Genomic DNA, 21,761 nt, shown 5'->3' with positions numbered 1-21,761 from the left:
GGAAATAATATTATGGAGAGCTTCTCTTGATTCCTTCACACATTTTTGGTGCGAGGACAAAATTTGTGAAGATATATTTATACCTTTATCTTTGTATGATTCTTTGGTAATATCAGTAATTTGCTTATTTTTCATGCATATTAAATCTTATAATGGCTTTTTTCCAATGAATAAATCCTTCTGTGGTAAATTTTGAATAAGCGGCCTTGTTAGTTTTATTCCTTTGACATACTGAACAGAACATTTTATTTTTGTCTTTGTAATAATTAAGCCATTTGTACATGTCAAGCCAGGAATTTAGAAATTTAAGGATTGATTTTCTAGAAATCTGCTTGGCAGGTGCATAACAAGAAGATTCAGTTGAATCAGATCGTTCTGAAGCTTGTTGGAGGTAGCCAAAGCCATTGGTGACACTGGCTGCTTGATAGATGGCAATACAGCTATTGCTGAGTCTGATTGTATATCTTGAACTGGGACAGAAGATTTAATGCTGGTTCTAATTAAGTATTTTAACAAGCTACAGCATTAAACTAATAATATAATATCACAAACTGCCCCCGTTGAATAGGCGCCTAAGTTGTGAGGATTCCTGATAATTATTTCTTAACAAGAATAAGTTAAACAAAAGTTTCATGCAGATTTTTAACTTGTTATTTTAATTAAAAAAATCTTTAACTACTGTACCATACATTTTTTAACTTATACCTTTACAATATTTTGTTGTGCTCAACTAAAAACACATATACCATAAAACCACTAACAGGCTCATAATATTATAATGAGTAATAAAACAAAACAAAATATTTGCCATGCATTACAGAACTGACAATAAAAACATTAGTTTTAAGCACTTCTAAAACAGCTGGTCATAGGACAAATATTGCATAACTTGTTGTGCAACAATAGTCGCACGACTATTGTCACACAACAAGTTATGCAATATTTGGAATCCAACCTTAACAAACTTTAATGACTATATGGAATCCAACCTTAACAAACTTTAATGACTATATGGAATCCAACCTTAACAAACTCTGATTGAGATGAAACTTATTGAACATCGCATTTAGAACTTAAAATTAATATCAACATTTCGCTAAATTATATCAACCTATTGCTTATATGCTGAAAATGAAGAAGTATTATCAAAAGGTCCCTAAAAGGTTGCTTTTGAGAATATTATAAAGATTTTAATAATAATCTCATTATTATATAATTATTATAATTTATATATTATTATTTTTATTATTATATAATAGAACTATAATAATCTTTTATTTAGATAAAATTTAATTATAATAACACTAAATTTAAGATTATATACAATTTTTTTAAACAAAAACAACGTATCTGTGTATATATATATAGCATGAAAAATAAGAAATTGAAGGCAAAGGGTCAATTTGACCGGCTAACTGACGGAATTGAGGGTCAACTATTTTTTTTGGAAAGTCAAAATTTTTACTTTTTTTTTTTTTTAAACTTTTATCTTAGTAATGGTTCTTATGAGTTTTACAAAAATTTTATGACTGAGTTTTATAAATACAAAAAAAAAAATGTTTAAAAATTAACGAATTTATATTCCTATTAAAACAATAGTTTTAAATAAAACCAACTGATTTTTCAATGGAAACGCAAGTAACATTCAAATTATCAGCTAATGTTATTAGTTTAAAATAAAGCGCACACAGATTTTCATTCAATTAAAAAAGAAATTTTGATACCATTGAAGTAGTTTAATTTTAAATTTTTTTTTAAATATATTTTGAATACAATTTTTTAGCAGAGTCGGAGTCGCTAAACAAAATTGCGACTCTGACTCCAATAGTAGAACTTCTCGATATTGCAAATGCATATACAAAATATTAAACCTTCAAAGAACTTTTCATATAGTTCACAAAAATTTTTTTTTAAATTATCGCGCAATATTTTTTAAAGAATTCAAAGATTTTTTAAAAACTTTGCTTTGGAGTCAGAGTTGTACTCTGAAAATTTCAACGATTGGAGTCGGAGCTTTTTTTTTAACGACTCCACATCCCTGCATAAAACGAAGTTTTCACTAAAAATATTTTTTCAAATATATGCTTTGTCTGATTCCTTCATTAATAATAAAATAAAATGAGCAAACGTACTATTGATAAATTTAAGTTTATTTAAAAATAACTTTAAATTGCAAATGGTGGGAAAAACTACGAAAAAATTTAATTTAAAGATTGAATAAGTACAAAAAAAAAATGACGCACCCAAAATTTTTTGTGTTTGAGATAGCTAACTTACAGATATGGAGCAAACTTCAAACATTTGTATGTTTATATTTATGTCAAATAATGATGCTTTAGAAAAAATTGCGATGATTGGAGGCTTGGAACATAAAAGCCTTTTAATTTCATTCTCTCTGCCCACCCTAAACATGAGGGGTAACAAGTTGATAAGATATTTTTTGTACTATTCTCAACTAGACTTATATTAATAAATTTTAAGTTTTATAGTATTATTTCTCAACATTCAAAAATTATGGTATATCTTTATATGATATTATCATATAAAGTTTAAAACCCCTAAATTTGAGGAGGTTATTATTATTGATGAATATAAGTCTAGTTGAGAATAGTACAAAAAACATTTTATCAACTTGTTGCCCCTCACGTTTGCTTAAGAAGTTTAAGAGCTTTTTTGTTCCCAGACTTCAACCATCACAATATTTTGCAAAGCATCATTATTTGACATAAGTATAAACATACAAATGTTTGGATTTTGCTTTATGTCTCAAACACCAAAAAATCTTGGATCCATCACTGAATCAAGCTAAAGAAAAATACTTGCACATCTTATTTCTCTGCCCATTAAAACCATTTTAAAAACTGCTAATGCTAGTTAGTTAACAATAACATTGTTAACTCTCATTAAACAGAATACTTAATATTAAGAAGACAGTTTTATGAAACATTACTATAAAAACTGCTGATGTTACGTAAAACAAAATATTCACTAAATATATATATATATATATATATATATATATATATATATATATATATATATATATATATATATATATATATATATATATATATATATATATATATATATATATATATATATAGGAATCTTATTATAGAGAAAAAAAGGTGCTATTGTGCTATTAAATTAACTATAATATATTCATTTATACCATTTGCGGCAAAAATTTACCATAAAATAAATACAAAGATTTAAAGAAAATAAAAACAAAGTTAAAAGTACAGTTGAAAAAAAAAGTTCTTAGTTAAATACAAAAACTATTTTATTTTATTATTATTAAAACAATGTATTAAAATAATAAAATAAGAGCTTTAATCATTTATGAAAAAAAGGATTTTTACCACCAGTAAAATAAAAGTAATCAAAAGAAGTGAAGCAAAAAAATTAATAGATATAGTTTACGTCATATTTAATATTAAAAACAAAGCGAATTAAAGTAACATATCGTAAACAATAAAATTATTTTAAATGCATAATCAAAACTTAAATAATTTTATGAAATTTTAGTATATTAATTTTCCAAATTACACCCTGACTATTTGTCAAACCTTGCTTTTCAAAAATCTAATATTTTTTTCTACCAGTCAACCATGACCGGCAAGAATTCATTTAGGGAGGTCAAAATAGTAATTTTAGTCATTCGGGCGGTCATTAACTGGCTATTATTTTCCATGCTGTATATGTATGTATGTATACATATATACAGTACTGTGAATATGTTTTAAACCACTTGTATAAGTAGACGTATTTACAATTTTTTAGATAAATTAAATATTTGTTTTTATTTTTAAATGTTTAGTTAGCATTTTTAGATTAATTAAATGGGTAAAATATCTTTAATAGAGAGACAAAAAGTTATTGTGCTTCATAAAGAAGGTTGCTGTATTTATATCCTTTGTCAACCGAGTTGACAAAGGACATTAATACAGCAACTGGGAAAAATGTCAGCTCTTCTTGTATTCAATGACACCTACTCAAATCGGGATTAAGAGGGTGTGTTGCAATTCGAAAAACATTACGGCATGGCAATAAAGAAAAACGACTTAAATATGCAAAACAACACAAAAATTAGGCCCAGGAAATATTTAATCGGGTTCTGTACACCAATGAGTCCAAATTTGAAATTTTTGGAACAAAAAGACGCCAATATGTTCGAAGAAGAATTGGAGAAGCTTATTAGCCAGAATGTTTAAACCCTACTATTAAACACAGAGGAGGCTCTATACAAGTTTTGGGCTGTTTATCTTTATCTGGAGTAGGTGATTTGATCAAAATAGAGGGGCAACTCACTGGGAACATTATGTGGATATCCTAAGGCACCATGCTATATCTTCTGGAATGAAACTAATTGGTCATAATTTTATTCTGCAGCAGGACAATGACCCAAAACATTGTTTCCGAGTGGCAAAAAATTATTTAAATGAAATGGCAGAGGAAGGAGTACTGGAATTAATGACCTGGCCTGAGTCCAGATTTAAATATATTTAAATAATGAGTCCAGATTTAAATATAATTGAGTATATTTGGGATTACCTGGACGGAAAGGTTGAACATGCTCCCCGAAATGCTGAAGAATGTTTTGAAGTATTTCAAAGAGAATGACAGAACATACCCCAGGATTTTATAACTAACTGGTACGAATCTATTCCCCGGCGATTATTGGCTGGGATTAAGGCAAAAGGAGGACATAATAGATATTAGGAGTTTTTTATATTTGACATTAAAAAGTTTGCAATTGTTCCATATTTTGTGTGAATTACATGTGTTTTAATAGGTTTATAATATAGAACTACAAATTTAAATATAAGAGAAGAATTCTCCAGGATTTTTTGAAAAAATGTAAGTGGTCTAAAACATATTCACAGTACTGTATATATATATATATATATATATATATATATATATATATATATATATATATATATATATATATATATATATATATATATATATATATATATATATATATATATATATATATATATGAATATAGTTGACACCACTGCTACATTATGAACTGTTGTCTGATAGTTAACTCTGGAGGATCTTATGTGCAATCGAACGATCACTAGTGCTTAACAGGGCTAGACAATATCGCTTATTAATGCAGGCAATAACTTAACTAAAGCAATAGACCTTTAGACAGCATTACATTATGGAAATGTTTGAAGTAATCCAAAAATAGTTATATTACAAACTAATGGTGATAAAACATCGTTTTTAGGTGAAGCTATCAAGAATGTCAGTTCATATCATTCAATACAGTATTTTACAGAACATATAAAATTGTGGAGATATTGGAATATACTATACCTGAAACGACTTTCAAAACTGCACATGATCAATATCCTATCATACCTTTGTTTCAAGGTATGAGTGGGCGCTACCAGTAAGAAGCAGTTTTAGATTTTCTTATGCTTAACAGCAAGCAATCAGCCAATTGAAAAAAAAACAACTAATGAATAATAATCACAATAATGATAACAATGTAAAAACATTGAAAACAATGAATGAATGAAAAAATATTGAAAATAACAATCAAGGTGATGAAAATGAATTCAGAATGGCAATACAAGAACAGGCGAATATTGTAATATAATATACTATAACAGTATTTAAAATAAAATACTGACAGTTAAAACTCTCCGATTTTAATATATGCTAATTTTATTTTTAATACCAGTGACTTGTTCTATTCATTTATATTGTAATCATTTTACCACCTATATACTAGTCTCTATATAATGTTGTAAAGTATTTATTATATATGTGAATATACCTAAAAATTATTTAAAAAAATCAGATTTTTACCTTTTTTCAAATTGATTTTTATATAGAGTAAGTAAAGATCACACATAAGTTTTTTTTGTATATGGCAGTGAACACTTAAATCAACATATTTCCAGTTAATACTTTTTTCAAACCTTTTGGCTTCGGTTTTTATAGCGGTCTAAGTCGGAAAAGTTTTTTAAGAAATGTTTTTTTCACGGCTGATTTTTTGAAATGCTTCTTAAAGTATGACATAATGCAAAATAAGCAAATTGACTAAAACTCGTCCAATTTTCAAATATCGACATGGCGGAACAACAAGTATTATTAAGTTTATTAAACTTAAAGTATTATTAAAACATAAACTTATAAAAAATTTTTTTGTCATGTCACACAGGGTGGGGTTCTTCAAAATGCCACAAAATGTCACATAGGGGAGGGGGGTGTTAGAAAAACGACAAAAAAAGTATCATGTATTATTTGAACAGCCTCAAAGTACAATTTTTTGATGACAATAAAGTGAATAGCTGCTAAATATATTTTAATCAATTTAAAAGTCACACTTTGAAAGCAAGAGAAAGGTGGATATAAAGCAGATGTTGAATGGTGCATGAAACGCCGGTTAACACAAACTCTTGACAGAAGGAAGTTTTACAAAACTTGTATTATCGCCTTTATTAATTTATTTTAATAGTGTGTTATTTTTAACTTTTTATACTCGACGCAAATATTCTTTTATTACAGTTTTTAGGCTTATTTTACATTTTATTCACTTTCAGCTGTTTAGCATGGTTTGGTTGTAATATTTTACAACCAAACCATGAAAATACAAATATTGTATTTTCTCAATTATTATTATTATTTTTTTTTGTCTTGTATCGTTTTCAATGTTTGCTGTCAATGTTTATCCTTTTTTTAAATCTATTTTAATATACATGTGAAGTTTAGTTTTTATGTATATAAAAATAAATAAAAACACTCTTGGATTAGTTGTATAATATAAAAATGAATAAAATATTTTCTATTATGTAAAGCAAATATGTAAATAAGAGCAGAACTGATGAGATTCATGTACTTTTTTTAAAAAAATTGTCTGACTCTTATCGATAACGGCTCTTAATAATTTATAATACTTAACTTAATATCTCACTTTATATAGTAAGTTATTAATTTTAAATGACTTCAGGGCTCGAATTAAGTGCATCGCGATTACTTTTCGCACCTTCACGATTAGTTTTTTCTTAAAATTTGTTTTTTCGCAATCTTTCTTTTTTTCGTGATTATTCTTTTTTATTTTAGAAGATTGATACTCTATTCTCGAATATTTAGTGTTCTTTTACAGTATAAAACTGCAGTGACTTCTGTAATGATAATTTTTTTTTTAAAGCGGAACATAAAGTAAAAGAAAGAAAAATAAAAGATTTAGAAAATCAATTAGCAAAAATATTCAAATGCAGGAAAAAGACCGATTGTTAAGGAAGGAAAAATTTAATTGATTAAATACCTATTCGAATCAAGAAATAAAAGATTTTGATTGAAAAAAGAAATAAAAGTTAATTGATTGAAAAGTCACTTTCTTAACTAGAATTCTCAAGGGCTTTATTCCGATTTAGCTCATTCATTATGAACAAATTTAATGATATTTTTATAAGTTTATTTTGCGAAGAATAGTGGAAGGCATAGTAGAAATAGTTATTAAAAAAAAACTTTAAAGTTTGTTAGTACACTTGCTAATTTTAAATTAATAGCAATAAATGGATGCAAATAAGGACCACAGATGCAGATTATCTACAGTTAAAAAGTGGGAAAAACATTTTAATTGCGAGTTAGAATACGACTTACATGGAAATGAAGTTATAAGATTAAGATGCAGTTTATGTAAACAATTTGAAAAATGGATAAGTCAAACAAAATTGTTTTCCTTGACCTGGATCAAACCAGGAACAATATCTATAAAAAAAGATTCACTGGCATCGCACTTGAGCAGTGCGCAACATAAAGAGGCCACGCGAATTCATCAACAAACATTAGGTTCAATTTCATTACCTAACCATGTTATTCATAATACTCCAATCAGTCGTGGTTTACGTAAAATGGCTGTAAAAGACGCTGACTCATTACGGAAAAAGTTTAATATTGCGTATTACTTGGCAAAACATAAATCAAAAATCAAAAAAAGTATTAGATCGTAAAAGATTCTATTATTTAGACACATTTTTTTCTTTCGCTTTATTTTATTGAATGAAAAAGGTGAACGCTAACTTTTATTAAAAAATACATTGAATGAAAAAGCAATAGATAGAAATATCATGGGAATTTGATAAGGTTACTTAGATAAGAAAACTTACTTAATAAGAATTTAATTATCATTCTTGTTTGTGATTGTGCGGGTTTTCGTGAAAATGTTAAGTTTTAACATTTTATCACGATAATGTTTTGTCATTTTTAATAGTTTTTTATAACTGTTTCAAATTTATAGATTGTTTTGTTAGAGTTTTAAATAATTTTGTTTACTGTTAAAAATTTATAGAAAATTAAATATTCTAGTTGTGTTAAACAGTTTAAAATATGTAAATAAAATAGAAAATGAAATAATTAATTAAAAGAAGATTATATCAAGTTCATTGATTTTACAAAAATACAGCCAATAGATTTAATGCAATATAATAATAGTAATAATGTAAATTATAACTAAAGCTACTTTACAACCGCTGAACGTAAATGTTATGACATCTTATGCAAAAATGAGACTTATTATATATGTTATTATAAATAAGTTAAAATAAATAATGCCCCCTCCCCTCCGGCGGGAGTGGAGGAGGGGTTATGAGCAACAAAAAAATCGCGATTAGATTTTTTTACGTTAATTCGAGCCCTGGACTTAATAATTTTAGATATTTACTTTTTAATATATTATTAAATTTAAAGTACCTGTAAGTGACCTTAACATGAGTTCCAGGTTCATCTCTTTCCCAAATAAGTGCAACACGGTTTGGATCTTCTTTTACATGTCTATCAAGACAGTTCTCTAATTAAGAGACAAATTATTTACAAATAAAAAGATGTTTACTACTTTAAATATATTGATATAATTTTAAATTATATTTTAAATTGAAACAAAAACTAATACTGGTGGTCAATACTGGATTGTGAGATCCTGCAAATTAAATTCAAATTATATGCATATATATATGTGTGTGTGTTTGTGTGTGTGTGTGTATATATATATATATATATATATATATATATATATATATATATATATATATATATTTATATATATATATATATATATATATATATATATATATATATATATATATATATATATATATATATATATATATATAAAATCATAGCAAAGGTTGTTAGACTCATCATTACATAATTTTTTCTCAGACAATTAACAAATATAAAATATTTATTGAAGACACAACTATATACATTAGTATTGACAAAAAAATGTTGTCACTTTCTGATTGGTTAAAACAGGCAGATCTTGAATTTGATCTCTTAACTATGACAGCTTGGGGCTTGCAGTAGCTAGTGAAATCTATCCTAAAAATTCGCTTTTTTGCTAACAATTTACTCTAATAACTATTGCATTATTTTCGCCATTCCACTGTGGTTAGGGTATTTATAAATTATTTGAATTCTTTTATTTGGAATAAGCGTAACATTGTCAGCGTGTTATGTTCAAACAAAAGCTTTAGATGTTATAATTTTTGCTTCAATTTTTTTAGTTTAAAGAAACTTTTCTCTTTTTTATATAGTTTTTTCAAAACTTTTTTATTACCTCTAATTGTAATCTAAAGAACACCATTTTAGAGTCTTTAGATCTATATAACTCAACAGTATTAACTTAATTTTAGTTACATTCTCATTTAAATTTAGACAAGCAATCGTGATTTTAGGAAGAATTTAAAAAAATAAAAAAGAATCTTTTGCTTGTGATTTTTTGCTACAAACCTTTTTTTTTATGTTACGGCAAAATTTATAATTTCGTTTTTTTTTTGTTTTTCCATAATCCACATATCATTTAACGAAATTATGTCACAGTCAGCAAAATATTATAAAAACGCTATAATATTTTAAAATTGTCTTAATTACACATAGCATGCCTAATAGACCAAGGTCCTACATGGACCATCTCAGATTTTGATGAAACTTGGTGGGTTGGTTTATATCAATGAGAAAAGCAGTTCCTGAAAATTTCAGTATAACATTTTTTGCGGTTCATGAGAAATGGTCATTTAAAATTTCTGATTTTTCTGAAAATAAAAACTTTAGTAGTGTAAACATGTTTTGTTCATACTTTGAAGCTCTAAATTTTAAAAACAAAATTTCAGAAAACCTTCCACTTTTTTTTATTGTATACAACTCTAGACTGTTAAAAATCTATTAAAAAGATTTAGACTTAATATTTAAGCAAATTAACTAATTAATAATTATAATACTGGTAAGCAGTGACTGAACTTATTACTTATTCTCATTGATAATTTTATTTACATATCAATTTTATATATCTTAATTTTTTATTAATTCAAAACAATTTTTTACACATTTGCAAAGTGCGTGCAAATTAATGATAACTGATATACAATATGACTGTAAATTATTATCCATTAATACAAAATAGTGAATTTTTCTCTTTATTTTATATTAATTTAGTATGTTAAATTTATTTACTTATACAACCCTCGGAATAAGGGACGGCATTCAGTAATGCAGACTTAACTGCCGACCTGAAAGTGTTTGAGGTCGGCAAAAAATTGCCAACCTCGTTTCTATATTTTATCATAAAACCTTTGAATCAAATAATTTTTGAGTTCCTCGAAATTAGGAAAAAAAATTTTCCTAATTCCGAGGGTTGCTTATAAAAAAACTTGAAGAAATTTAAATTAAGGAACTAAAAATAAAATAAAAGTTGCTTTGACATTTCTTTTTTAAAACATTTAAAAATAATAATACATTAATGAGTATTTAATAAGTTATTATACTTAATAATAACTTATATGAGTATTATAAGTTATTATTAAATTCTCAATAGGATACTATTATATTTATAATATTAAATATTTTATAATAAAATATCATATTATTGGTTGTTGTTAAACACACATTAAAAAATGAAAACTATAATAAACATAATAGTTCTACATATTCTATTAAATTATATATATTTCTGCAAATCTTAAAAAGTTTTTCAAAACTTTAAAAAGCGCAAGCAAAAATTACATTAATTTAATGATAATGAGAAAATTTTAAAAAAACGCACCCTTTTAAAACCCCATAATTATTTAGAGAAAAAATTACTGAAGTTATGCGCTTGTTTTTAAAAATTTTAAGCAAACGCCAACGTTTGCTTAAGTAAAAGTAAGGAAACATGACGTTCTTTTTTCTGTCTTTTTTTTAACTAACGCTTGCATGTTCGCCAATTCGTCGCGCCCTGGGAAGCATCTTTTTATAATCATTAAAAATACTAATCTGTATATCTGTGTATGAAGATAATTTATATGTAATCTATACATTTATATGTATAATCCAGCGCTCGAAATAACAAATTTTTCAGTACCGGACAATTTGTCCAACAAAGATTCAAGTTTGCCGGACATGTCCAGTGAAAACTAAAGAAGTGCGATCAAACGCCATTTCTGACTACGCATAAAATATTTTGTTTTTGTAACTTGACCACGCAATTTTTCGGATAAATTATAAACAAAAAGAAAATCTTGAAAAAAAATTAAAAAATCTAAGCTTTTCAAAAAATTTGAAAAGGAAAATATATTTACATTACATTTTTTAAAAACTACTATACTGTGCAAAATGCTTTGTAAATTATTAAATACATAAATTATTACGTAAATATATTAAATACATAAACTATGTAATTATTAAATAATTACATAGACAATCTAATCATTTAATAATTACATTGTCTGTTTTTTACCAGACAATGTCCGATGTCTGACGCTTATTTCGAGCCCTAGTATAATCTCTATATCTATATCTATCTCTCTCTATACACATACACACACACACACACACACACACACACACACACACACACACATATGTATATAATAATTAATAATAATTAATATAAAAATAATTTATACATTTAATATAAAAATAATATATAATAATTTTTTTTTCTTGAAAGATTATTTTATGAAATTCTTAGGAGCAAAATCTATATATTAGCAATCATGTCAGCAATCAAAGCAATCACACTACTAGCAATATTTGAATGAGAATCAAAGAAAATAAATTTTGGATTTAATTAAACAAAAAAAAAACTTTTAAAACTATTGAAAAAGAAACTGGAGTTACATCTTCCACCATATCAAACATTGTAAAAAAGTTTAAAAGTCACCAAGCTGTAAAGATTTTGAAAGAACGTGGACACAAACATAAGACTACTGTCAAAGAAGATCACTTGATTGTAAGATTATTCAAGAAAATAGATTTGAGCCATCCAGAAAAGTTGCAGAATATATTGAAAATAACACTGAAACCAAAATAACTGATAAAGCAATCCAAAATCGTTGACACTAAAATGGGTTGAAAAGCTGAACACCATGTAAAAAAACATTTTTGACACAGCAACATAAGAAAAAATTATTATTATTTGCTAAAACTCATGTTAATAAGCCAATTTTATTTTGGAAGAAAATACTGTGGTTGGATGAATCAAAAATTAATTTGGTACATTTTGATGGTAAACAAAATGGTTGGAGAAAAACTGGTGAAGCTTACTATTTAAGTGGCATGCAAGGAACCGTAAAACATGGAGGTGGTAATATAATGGTATGGGGCTGTATGTCATGGAATGGTGTTGGAAATCTTGAATTTATCAAAGATACAATGAATTTGGATAAGTACATTGATGTTTTGAATAATAATTTGATTTCATCAGGTTGTAAATTGAGATTAGGTAGACATTTTACATTTCAACATGACAATGATCAGAAACATATAACAGGTAATCATCACTTGAAACAAAAGGCAGAATTAGAAACTGCTGTTACAAAAGCTTGGAATAAAATAAGTTCTGATATTACAAAAAAATTAGTGGAATCTAAGCTAAAATGTTTAAATGCTATTATAAAAGCTAAATGAGGTCACACAAAATACTAATTCTACCATAAGTTTTCTTAATAAATTATTTATGTTGAGTCCCATTTTTTCTCTCCAGATAATTCATTACTTTCGAGTCCTTAATACAAGGGAGGGGAGGGGGATTTTAGTCCAGATCTAATAAACGGGAGGGTTTTAATAAAAGGGGGGGGGGGGATTTTTATGTTACAATATAAGTATTTTTTTAAAAAAATTCCAGTTTATAAATCCAAACAAATATTTTTTACAAAACACGCATAAAACAATTTAAATCTAGCGTGGCTGTCGGTCAAATGCTCATTTTCTAGCAGCTGTTTTATAATAATTTCAATAGGATTTAATATTTTGATATAAGTTTTATACTTAGGTGAGAAATAAAAGCTCATTTTCAAAAAATTTAGATTTACTTGGTAGCTTTATTTTTAACCCCTGTTTACACTGAAAATTTTTGTTTTTATCGGTGACTAAAATAATTAATTTCTAATTTTTAAGGTCGATTTTCACTGATTTTTTTTTTTTTAAATAAGTAAAAATTAATAAACGGTCTAATTAATAAAATGTCTCATAAAATGTTCTAATTAATAAAAAGTCTTAATAAGCTTGGGGCGGGTGGGAAAACTTTATAAAAATTAATAAATATTCCCCCTCCCCTTCCTTTTATTAGGGACTCAAGAGTACATAATATAAAAATTATTATGCCATAATTTAGTGCATAATAACTTCATATTGTATATAAAAATTTGAGCAAAATAAAAAAAAGCAGTTATAACATCCAAAAAACATGTTTTTCAAATGTATTTCTCAAAATGTTTAATATTATAAACTGAATTTTACATAATCGCTTTAATATTGAGACAACATTGACAAAGAAAAAGATTTACAACAGAATATTATCTGGTTTCTTAAATAATTTAAATCAAAAATTATAATCTAATTAAAAAACTTGCATTTCAATTAGGGATTTAAAAAAGTTTTTAAAAAAGTGTGGCAGTTTATTGTGCAATTATTGGTTTATTTCAAAAATGACTTTTGTGTCTTGTTTTAGTTACAACAATAATGGTTTTCTTTTATGAACAACTTTGCGAACTTGACCAAAATGTCATTTATGTATAAGTGATATTGACTGTAACTCAAAAATAATAATAATAAACAATTGTGTTTTGTAAGCAAAAAAAACAAAACAATCTGAATCTTGAACTTTGTCTTCTTTTATGATGCAGTTTTTATATGATGCAGTTCTTACATGATGCAGTTTTGCACAAAAATTTTTAATTTTTCTAATCAATATTTAAAAATAGAGGAAAAAAGAAAGAGGTTTATACTTATGAAACAATCATAAACGAAAACCTTAAATTACTCCAGTAAACCACTTTAGAAGAATGTGGACAAGAGCGAGAGTTAAAGCTCTTGCTTCCTGCACAGGCCTATATAAAGGGTAAAGCAGAGTAATAATATCAGAGGGGTAACAGGATCAATTTTAAAATAGTCTAAACCAAATTACTTAATGCAGTTATGTAAAAAAGAAATTATTTATTTTTACATGATAGAGGTTTACTACTAAATCAGGAAGTAGTTTAAAACATTTCTTGATGTATAACTATTTTATAACCATTATTAATTTAATTTTTAATATCAATGTTTTAACGGCGGTTTTTAATTTGTTTGAAGTTTACAAAAAAGTTTTTAAATCAAAAGTCTATATCAAGTTGTTTGTTTTTATTTTTCTTGAAAATAAAGTAGTATCTAAGTTTAGGAAGGTAAATACTTTTTTAAATTTACATTATTCTACCTAAGTAATATTTTGACATTAAAAAATAATTCATGTCTTATTTATTTTAGCTAAAACAATTTTTTTAATTTGTCTAATTGGAGTATAAAACTTTTATTTAAAAATAAATTGCTTTTAATGCCTGCCCTGACTAGTAAAAAATGGCTAAACTCTCTAATAAATTTAAATCAACTATAAATTTCATACTATCTGAATAGAAAATTATGGGTAAATTGAAAAACAGTTTGTTTTTGTTCAAACATAATTTTTTTATAAGTATTTTTGAGAATAAAAAAATAAATATATTGATGTTTTCTTCTAGAATGGTTTGAACAATCAAAAATTAAAACAGGGAGAAAGGAAACCTCAAATAGCCAGGAAATGTTAGATGCCTGCAATTCTGTTTTGAGTAAAGAAATGTCTATAAACAAGGCATCCAAACAGGTGTGACAGGAGAGCTCTTTCAAAACAAGTGAAAATTGAGCTACTGATGCTCATCCAGGGTAAAAAAAAAACAGCTTTAACTTCAGAAAGAAAAAGGGTTAAAGGTAGGGTTGCCAGACGTCCAGATTTAATGGAGGACAATATGGTACCAAATCTGTATAAATAAATTTTTTACTGTGTTTTCCTTCATAAAAGCCGGACATCTGGCAATCCTAGTTAAAGGTAGCTCTGATGAAGCTATTTATACTATTAGTAATAAGGACCAGGCTTGTGGAGCAAGCCGAAGCTAGAGAGCCATTGTTTTTTGGTGGATCCAGAGCCAGAGCCACAAAAATTGAACAGCTCTGGTGCTTTTTTAAAGGAATAGAATGTATGTTTTTTTTTTTACTGTAGACAAATTTTATTTATTCATTGTTTAACAAATTTGTTGAAGGAATGGTTTATTAAATTTTTAAAAATATTTTTCTAACAGTTACAGTCTTTCCAAAGAGTAATAAAAATGAATATTTTAACAATTTAGTACTCAACAAAATACTATACTTTGATAGCATTTCTTAATATGCCTTATTAAGAAAAAAAAACGAGTGAATTATATATGGAAACATTCTTACAGTATTACATATATTGCATTATATTATATTTTTATATTGATATTATGCTCTTAAACATTTGATGTGCGGTTTAATGATCAAAGATTATTCGTATCGAAATAATTATACCACCCATTTGGCATGAGACATACAACTGACGTCTTTTAAACATCTTTTGAACATTTTGGACGTCAATTGAACATCTTCAGAAAATTTTGAACATCTTTTCAACATTTTGGACGTCTTTTGAATGTTCAAATAACGTCTTTCTTAGGTCTTATGCCCACTGAGTATCAAGTGGGCACATGACGTAGAAAAGACATCTCTTAAAGGTATTTTGAACATTTTAGATGTCTTTGGAACATTCAAAAAACATTTTTTAAGGTACTGTGCCCACTGGGTAGAATTAGAATAAAAATTAGAAATAAAAAAACGAAAAAAATGTATATACACCTATAACATTTTTCTTCTTAAATGTAATATGTAGTAGAGTAGTGATAGTAATATATTAACCTTATAATCATGAAAGTTGGGTAAAAATTTATTGCTTTTGTTGGTTTGGATTTGGGTTAGCAAGTGTGACCAAAAAAAATATTCCAAAATTTGCAATTTTTATTCATAAAGTATGGGAGCCGGAGAAAACTTCTCTGGCCCCTAAGAAAGGTCTGGCTCCAAGCCGAAGCAACACCTTTCTTAGGAGCCAGAGCGGAGCCGTAAAAAAATATTCGGCTCCACAAGCCTGATAAGGGCTAAATAGAGTAACCTCATTTTTTGAAAAGGTTGCAAAACATATTTATAATGTATAGAAAGCATCTTGCAAATGTTTTTAATATTTTTTCATGTTTCATGTTTTTTTTCAATGCATTACTGCTCACCTTACTCATCTTCTTCAACCTTTACACTCGCCTGCGGAATAAACGGGGGGAGGGTGGTTTGTCTAAATAAATGAAAAAGTCGGAATTTTAAAAAAGCTAAAAACACGAAAACACTAGAAGAAAATTATTAAATTCAGAAGAATTTTTTTGAAATTAAAAAAAAATCAAAAACTGTACTTTCAAAGTACAAGTTTTGAATTTTTCTCTGTATGTATCCATTTCTTCATATTGCGGCGCGAAAATATTACATTGCTTTTTTATCATGGTGACAAAGAATATTCATCTTTCTCTCCACAAACAAACTTTCTTGACATTTAAAATAGCTTCAGCAAATGAAATTAACACTGGCTTTTTTTTGAAAAAAGCATTAGAAATATATTTCACACTTAATAACAAAAGAAATATTATTTATGAAAAGAATTCTTTTAACAAATACACTTTTCCTTTCTCAAGATGAAAAGAAGTTTTTTGGTTGGTTCTTATTATTTTCATCTATGATATAGGACTTACTTTTGAGTAAAGAAAAAATTTATTTCTTAAATTAAAAAAATAACGAAATCAATTTTTATTTCTTCAAAATGAATAAATGGGAGAGGCGGGCCTAATATGCTCTGGGGATTTTTGGAAAAGAAAAAAAAGAAAAACTAATAAATGCCCCCCCCCCCATTCTCCATTTATTCAGTAGGCAAAAGTAGATATATCTGTTTTTTCCAACATGTAAAAAGTAAATGGCAAAGTTTACTTCTAAAATATGCACGAGCACATAATGGACCAGTCTCAAAAAAAGATTTTGCAGGACTACTAACCCCCCTTTTTTAGAGTTCCTTTACTGTGGAACAAGTTGAAATTGGTTTTTAAGGAGCTGGCATTTTTCCTCTATACAAGGATGCTATTGAAACACGTTTGTTTATTCAATGTTTTTATTTACTAGTAAAAAAACCTACATTCACCACTAATCATCTCACATGATCATGTTCAATACCTAACCTTCAAACCATTCCTGTAAATGATGCTTTCTTTTCAACATCAATATCATCTCATTTATCGTTACCTATTTCGACATCGTTACTTATTTATAAATCTTCAGAAGGCTCCTCTATCAAAGATTTTATTCCAAAACGATTACAGTCTAAATATGCTGAAATCTCTTATAGTGGAAGTTCTGTTTGAGTTATTAGGTTTCGCTATAGTGAAAGTTTAACATCAAAAGCATGTTTAAAACAAACAAGAAAAGAAGCTTCAAGAATAAAAAAAAAGTTAAAAAAAGAAATACATAAAAAAAAAGGTTCCTATATAAAAAAGATAAAAATGATAGTGATTATGATGACAATGATGACACAGTATGTCCTAATTGTGGTATCCATCAAAATAGAGGTAATCAGTGAGTGTGCTGTGATGCTTGTGACATTTGGCATCATGTAAATTGTACTGTGATAACTAAATTAAGCAATGTTAAAGCCATGGAGTAGAAATATAGCAATTGCTCTAAGTCTATGGGATCATACATAAATTACGCAATGCGAAAAGAATTTGAAAAATAGAAGTAAGAAAATGGTCTCCCAATTTCCTCTTTTGCGCAGCAGTTTTCATTCAACTTAAAATGCTTTAGGCTCTTGGCGTTTAATGAAAACCGCTGCACAAAAGGGCAAATGGTCTCCTACTTATATTTTTTAAATTCCTATTGTTAATTTTTTGTTTGTTGTGACTTCTACCAGTCTTCATAGGTGTCCGGATGATTCTATGATGTTTCAGATATGAAACTTTCAGATTAGGCACTAATTCCAAATTAAATATGTTTATACTTATGTAAAATAAGAATTTTTTTGCAAAATATTGTACTGACTTGAACTTAGGAACCATACCATCCCAATATGTTTGCCCCTACCCTCAATTATAAGGGTAATGAGGCAATAATTAAAAATAAAATAAATAATTTTTTATACTACTAATAATACGCATAAAATAATACTTGTAATACATTTAAATTTGTTTACAGGTTTTCAATTTCATTTAATAATCATTTAGTGTTCAAAAGTTATGATCAAGTAAAGTATACAACCTCCTCATATTAGGGAGGGTAAAAATCTTACATGATTATAAGTTTATATATTTACAAAAAGATTATTGATCAGTATTACATTTACTTTGAATTACAATTACTTTACTCTGGCAAGATAAATAAAAATATTTTGATAGTAACTTAGTGTTGGATATCTGAAAAAACAACAACTCATAAAATAAATAGTGATTCGAAAAACTTGAATCATATTTTCGAATAAAATCTTGAATCAAAGCAACCTTGATTTACAAATCGATTCAATTCGCAGGGCCCTAATATATATATATATATATATATATATATATATATATATATATATATATATATATATATATATATATATATATATACATATACATATACATACATATATACATATATAAAAAAATGATTTGATGATTGATCCACCTAATTATTTGGAATTCAAATTTGCTATAATAAATTTTTTAATGAAAGATCTCATATTTTTGTTCCAGGTTATTTGAAAGAGACATAGTATAAATCTTTATTTTTATAGCTTAGTCACTGCATTCTTTCATGTAAAAGATGTGTCCTTGTTCAGAAAATATTTACTAAGTATTTGTATGGATCTGATACAGTTGAACACTGATACTGATGTCTGATTTTTTAAAATTACTTTTATTTACTTTCAACAATAGTGTAGAAATTAAAATCAAAATTAATAATTTACAGCTTTTTAGCAACTAAAAGTTATTAAATATATTGAGGTATTGATTAATATGCTTTTAATGGTTATATCATGTAGATTAAGTTCTTAATTTAATGGTTATATTAAGTAGATTAAGTTATTATTAGGAACATTTTAACTTGCATAATTTTAATTACATCTTAATTACTGTTTTTCTGTTAAGTTGAATTGGCAACAATCAAATTAGCATCAAATTGGTAACAATCATATTACAGAGCATCAAGCCAGCTGCTAACTCAAAATTCCAGGATATTTCCAGAACTTTCCAAGGAAAATTTTAGGTTTTTCAAGAATATATTGATCTTTTCTTGACCAGAAAAAAACAAAATGTTGATTTTTTTTTTAAAATACCAAAATAAAAAATAACTAAATAATTAGTAGATGGTAATAATACTGATAGCAAGTAACATTAATTAGAAAGTAACATTGAACAAAAAATTTTTTTTGCATTACAAAAAATACAGAAATTATAAACTACAGAAAATATAAAATTATCAAATTCAGTATAATTCTCTGCAAACTCAAAAAAAAAACTCTGTAAAAGAGAAAAACATAACAAAATATTGAACCATTACAAGAAAAATGTTCAAGGGTTTCCAAGAATTATTGCTAAATCAGGATTTTTTCCAGGACTTTTCCACGACCTATTAATTTCCAGGACTTTTTCATGTTTTCAAGGACTGCTGACTGCCAAATAATAATATACTATCACCTCAATATCAATTACTTAAAATAATAAACTTTAAGTCACATCAGAGTTTTTTTAAAAACTTAAGACTCCATCCTTTTAAATGCACATAAATTTTGCTTCTGATTTTTGACTCTCTAAATAAAAAGCTCTCTTCCATTTTAAAGTTTTTATAAATATTCAATTTTGATTTCTTGACAATATTATTTACTATTATTTTATATTACTTACTATTTAAATTATATTTACTTATATTACTTACCATTTAAGTATTAAGACTTGTATTAATTTATACTAACTTGTATTACTTTATATTAAGACTTATATTACTTACTTTTTAAATATTTTTTTCCTTTTTATGTTGCTATTACTACAATTATTATAATTATTGTTTTTTTTTCTTTCTTTTTATTATTACCTGCAAATGATGAATTTACATATTTTTATATTTGTGTATACTTTATGTCTATATATTATATTTAAAAGCTGGTGTCAGTTCTTTCAGACTTCTGTATGAGATATATGATCTTTATTAATCATTAATTTATTTCTATAAGATATTGTTAGGCTTATACTTATCATAGTCAATACTACTTTATAATAATATTATTGTCATTATTATTGTTATGATTACTACAAATATTGTTGTAGTAATCATAATAATATGATTATAACAACTATTGTTGTTATTATTATTTTTATTTTAATTATTATTATTGTAATTATTATTAAAAAAAAGTAAATACCTTATTGTTGTTTATTCGCTAGGACAACTTTAATAACTTATGTATTAAAAGCAGATTTTCAAAAATATTTATAAAGTTTTCAAATTTGTAATTTTATATTTTACTAATAATAAATTTTTTCGATACATGTCTAAATAAAAATCGATATATATATATATATATATATATATATATATATATATATATATATATATATATATATATATATATATATATATATATATAGATAAACATTACTGAGTTTCCGTTATGATAAGAATTATCAGGATAAATTTTTATCATAGATCATAAATCCCACCTGAAATATTTATCTTTCCGCCAAGAAACCATCCATGTTTTCCGACAGATATATCAGAATCAGTTACAGTATGAAACTCATTTATCCATTGCAATTTTTTTCTCCCAATTTCACCCCAAAACTTTGTTGGGTCATTAAGACTCAACTCATAGAGATCGCTATGATGTTCGGAGACTTGTGAGAGAGAAGCAACTACATCTAAACATTTTGAGTTATTTTGCTTTGAAAATCCACAAAAAAATTTTATATTTTTACTCGCAGGAAATACGAGATTGTGGTTATAAATTTTTTTATGTAAAGCAGATATTGAAACTTCTAGGATTCTCTTGTAAATCAGTGTCATTCTTTTATACTTATCTTGAGAATTTTATTTAACGCAGTAAATAAGCACAATGCGATTTCATTACGTGCCACGTGCTCATTAATAGTGTTTAAGGCGTGGTTTTGTTTAAAAGTATTCTTTTTCACGAAAGGAGTTTTTTTAGGAGTTTCAAAAAAGTTTTTAATTCGTTCGCTGCCGAGCTATTTTAAACTACGCTTTGTTTCTTTGCCGAACCATGTCTGCAATGATTAATTTTTGCCGAGGCTGTTTTTCGCGGTTTCATTCTCATTGCCAAGGCTATATATCAACACTACAATAAATAAAATAATTTTAATCTAAAATAATTCTATAGT

At 26.2% G+C, this 21,761-nt stretch overlaps 1 protein-coding gene across 1 annotated transcript in view; it reads right to left on the bottom strand.

Moving 5' to 3' along the window:
* Nucleotides 1-21,514, bottom strand: part of LOC100203904 (acetyl-coenzyme A synthetase 2-like, mitochondrial) — a 63,243-nt gene extending 41,729 nt beyond the window's left edge. The window contains exons 1-2 of the mRNA XM_065806285.1: nt 21,087-21,514; nt 8,722-8,818 (exon numbers count right to left, since the gene is read on the bottom strand). Of these exons, the coding sequence (XP_065662357.1) occupies nt 8,722-8,818; nt 21,087-21,429 (440 nt within the window). The 5' untranslated portion in view covers nt 21,430-21,514. The remainder of the gene's footprint in view (nt 1-8,721; nt 8,819-21,086) is intronic.
* Nucleotides 21,515-21,761: the final 247 nt, after the last annotated feature.

Source organism: Hydra vulgaris, chromosome 09 (assembly GCF_038396675.1).
Source record: "Hydra vulgaris chromosome 09, alternate assembly HydraT2T_AEP".
Taxonomy (NCBI): domain Eukaryota; kingdom Metazoa; phylum Cnidaria; class Hydrozoa; order Anthoathecata; family Hydridae; genus Hydra; species Hydra vulgaris.
This window is presented reverse-complemented; position numbering and strand designations above follow the sequence as displayed.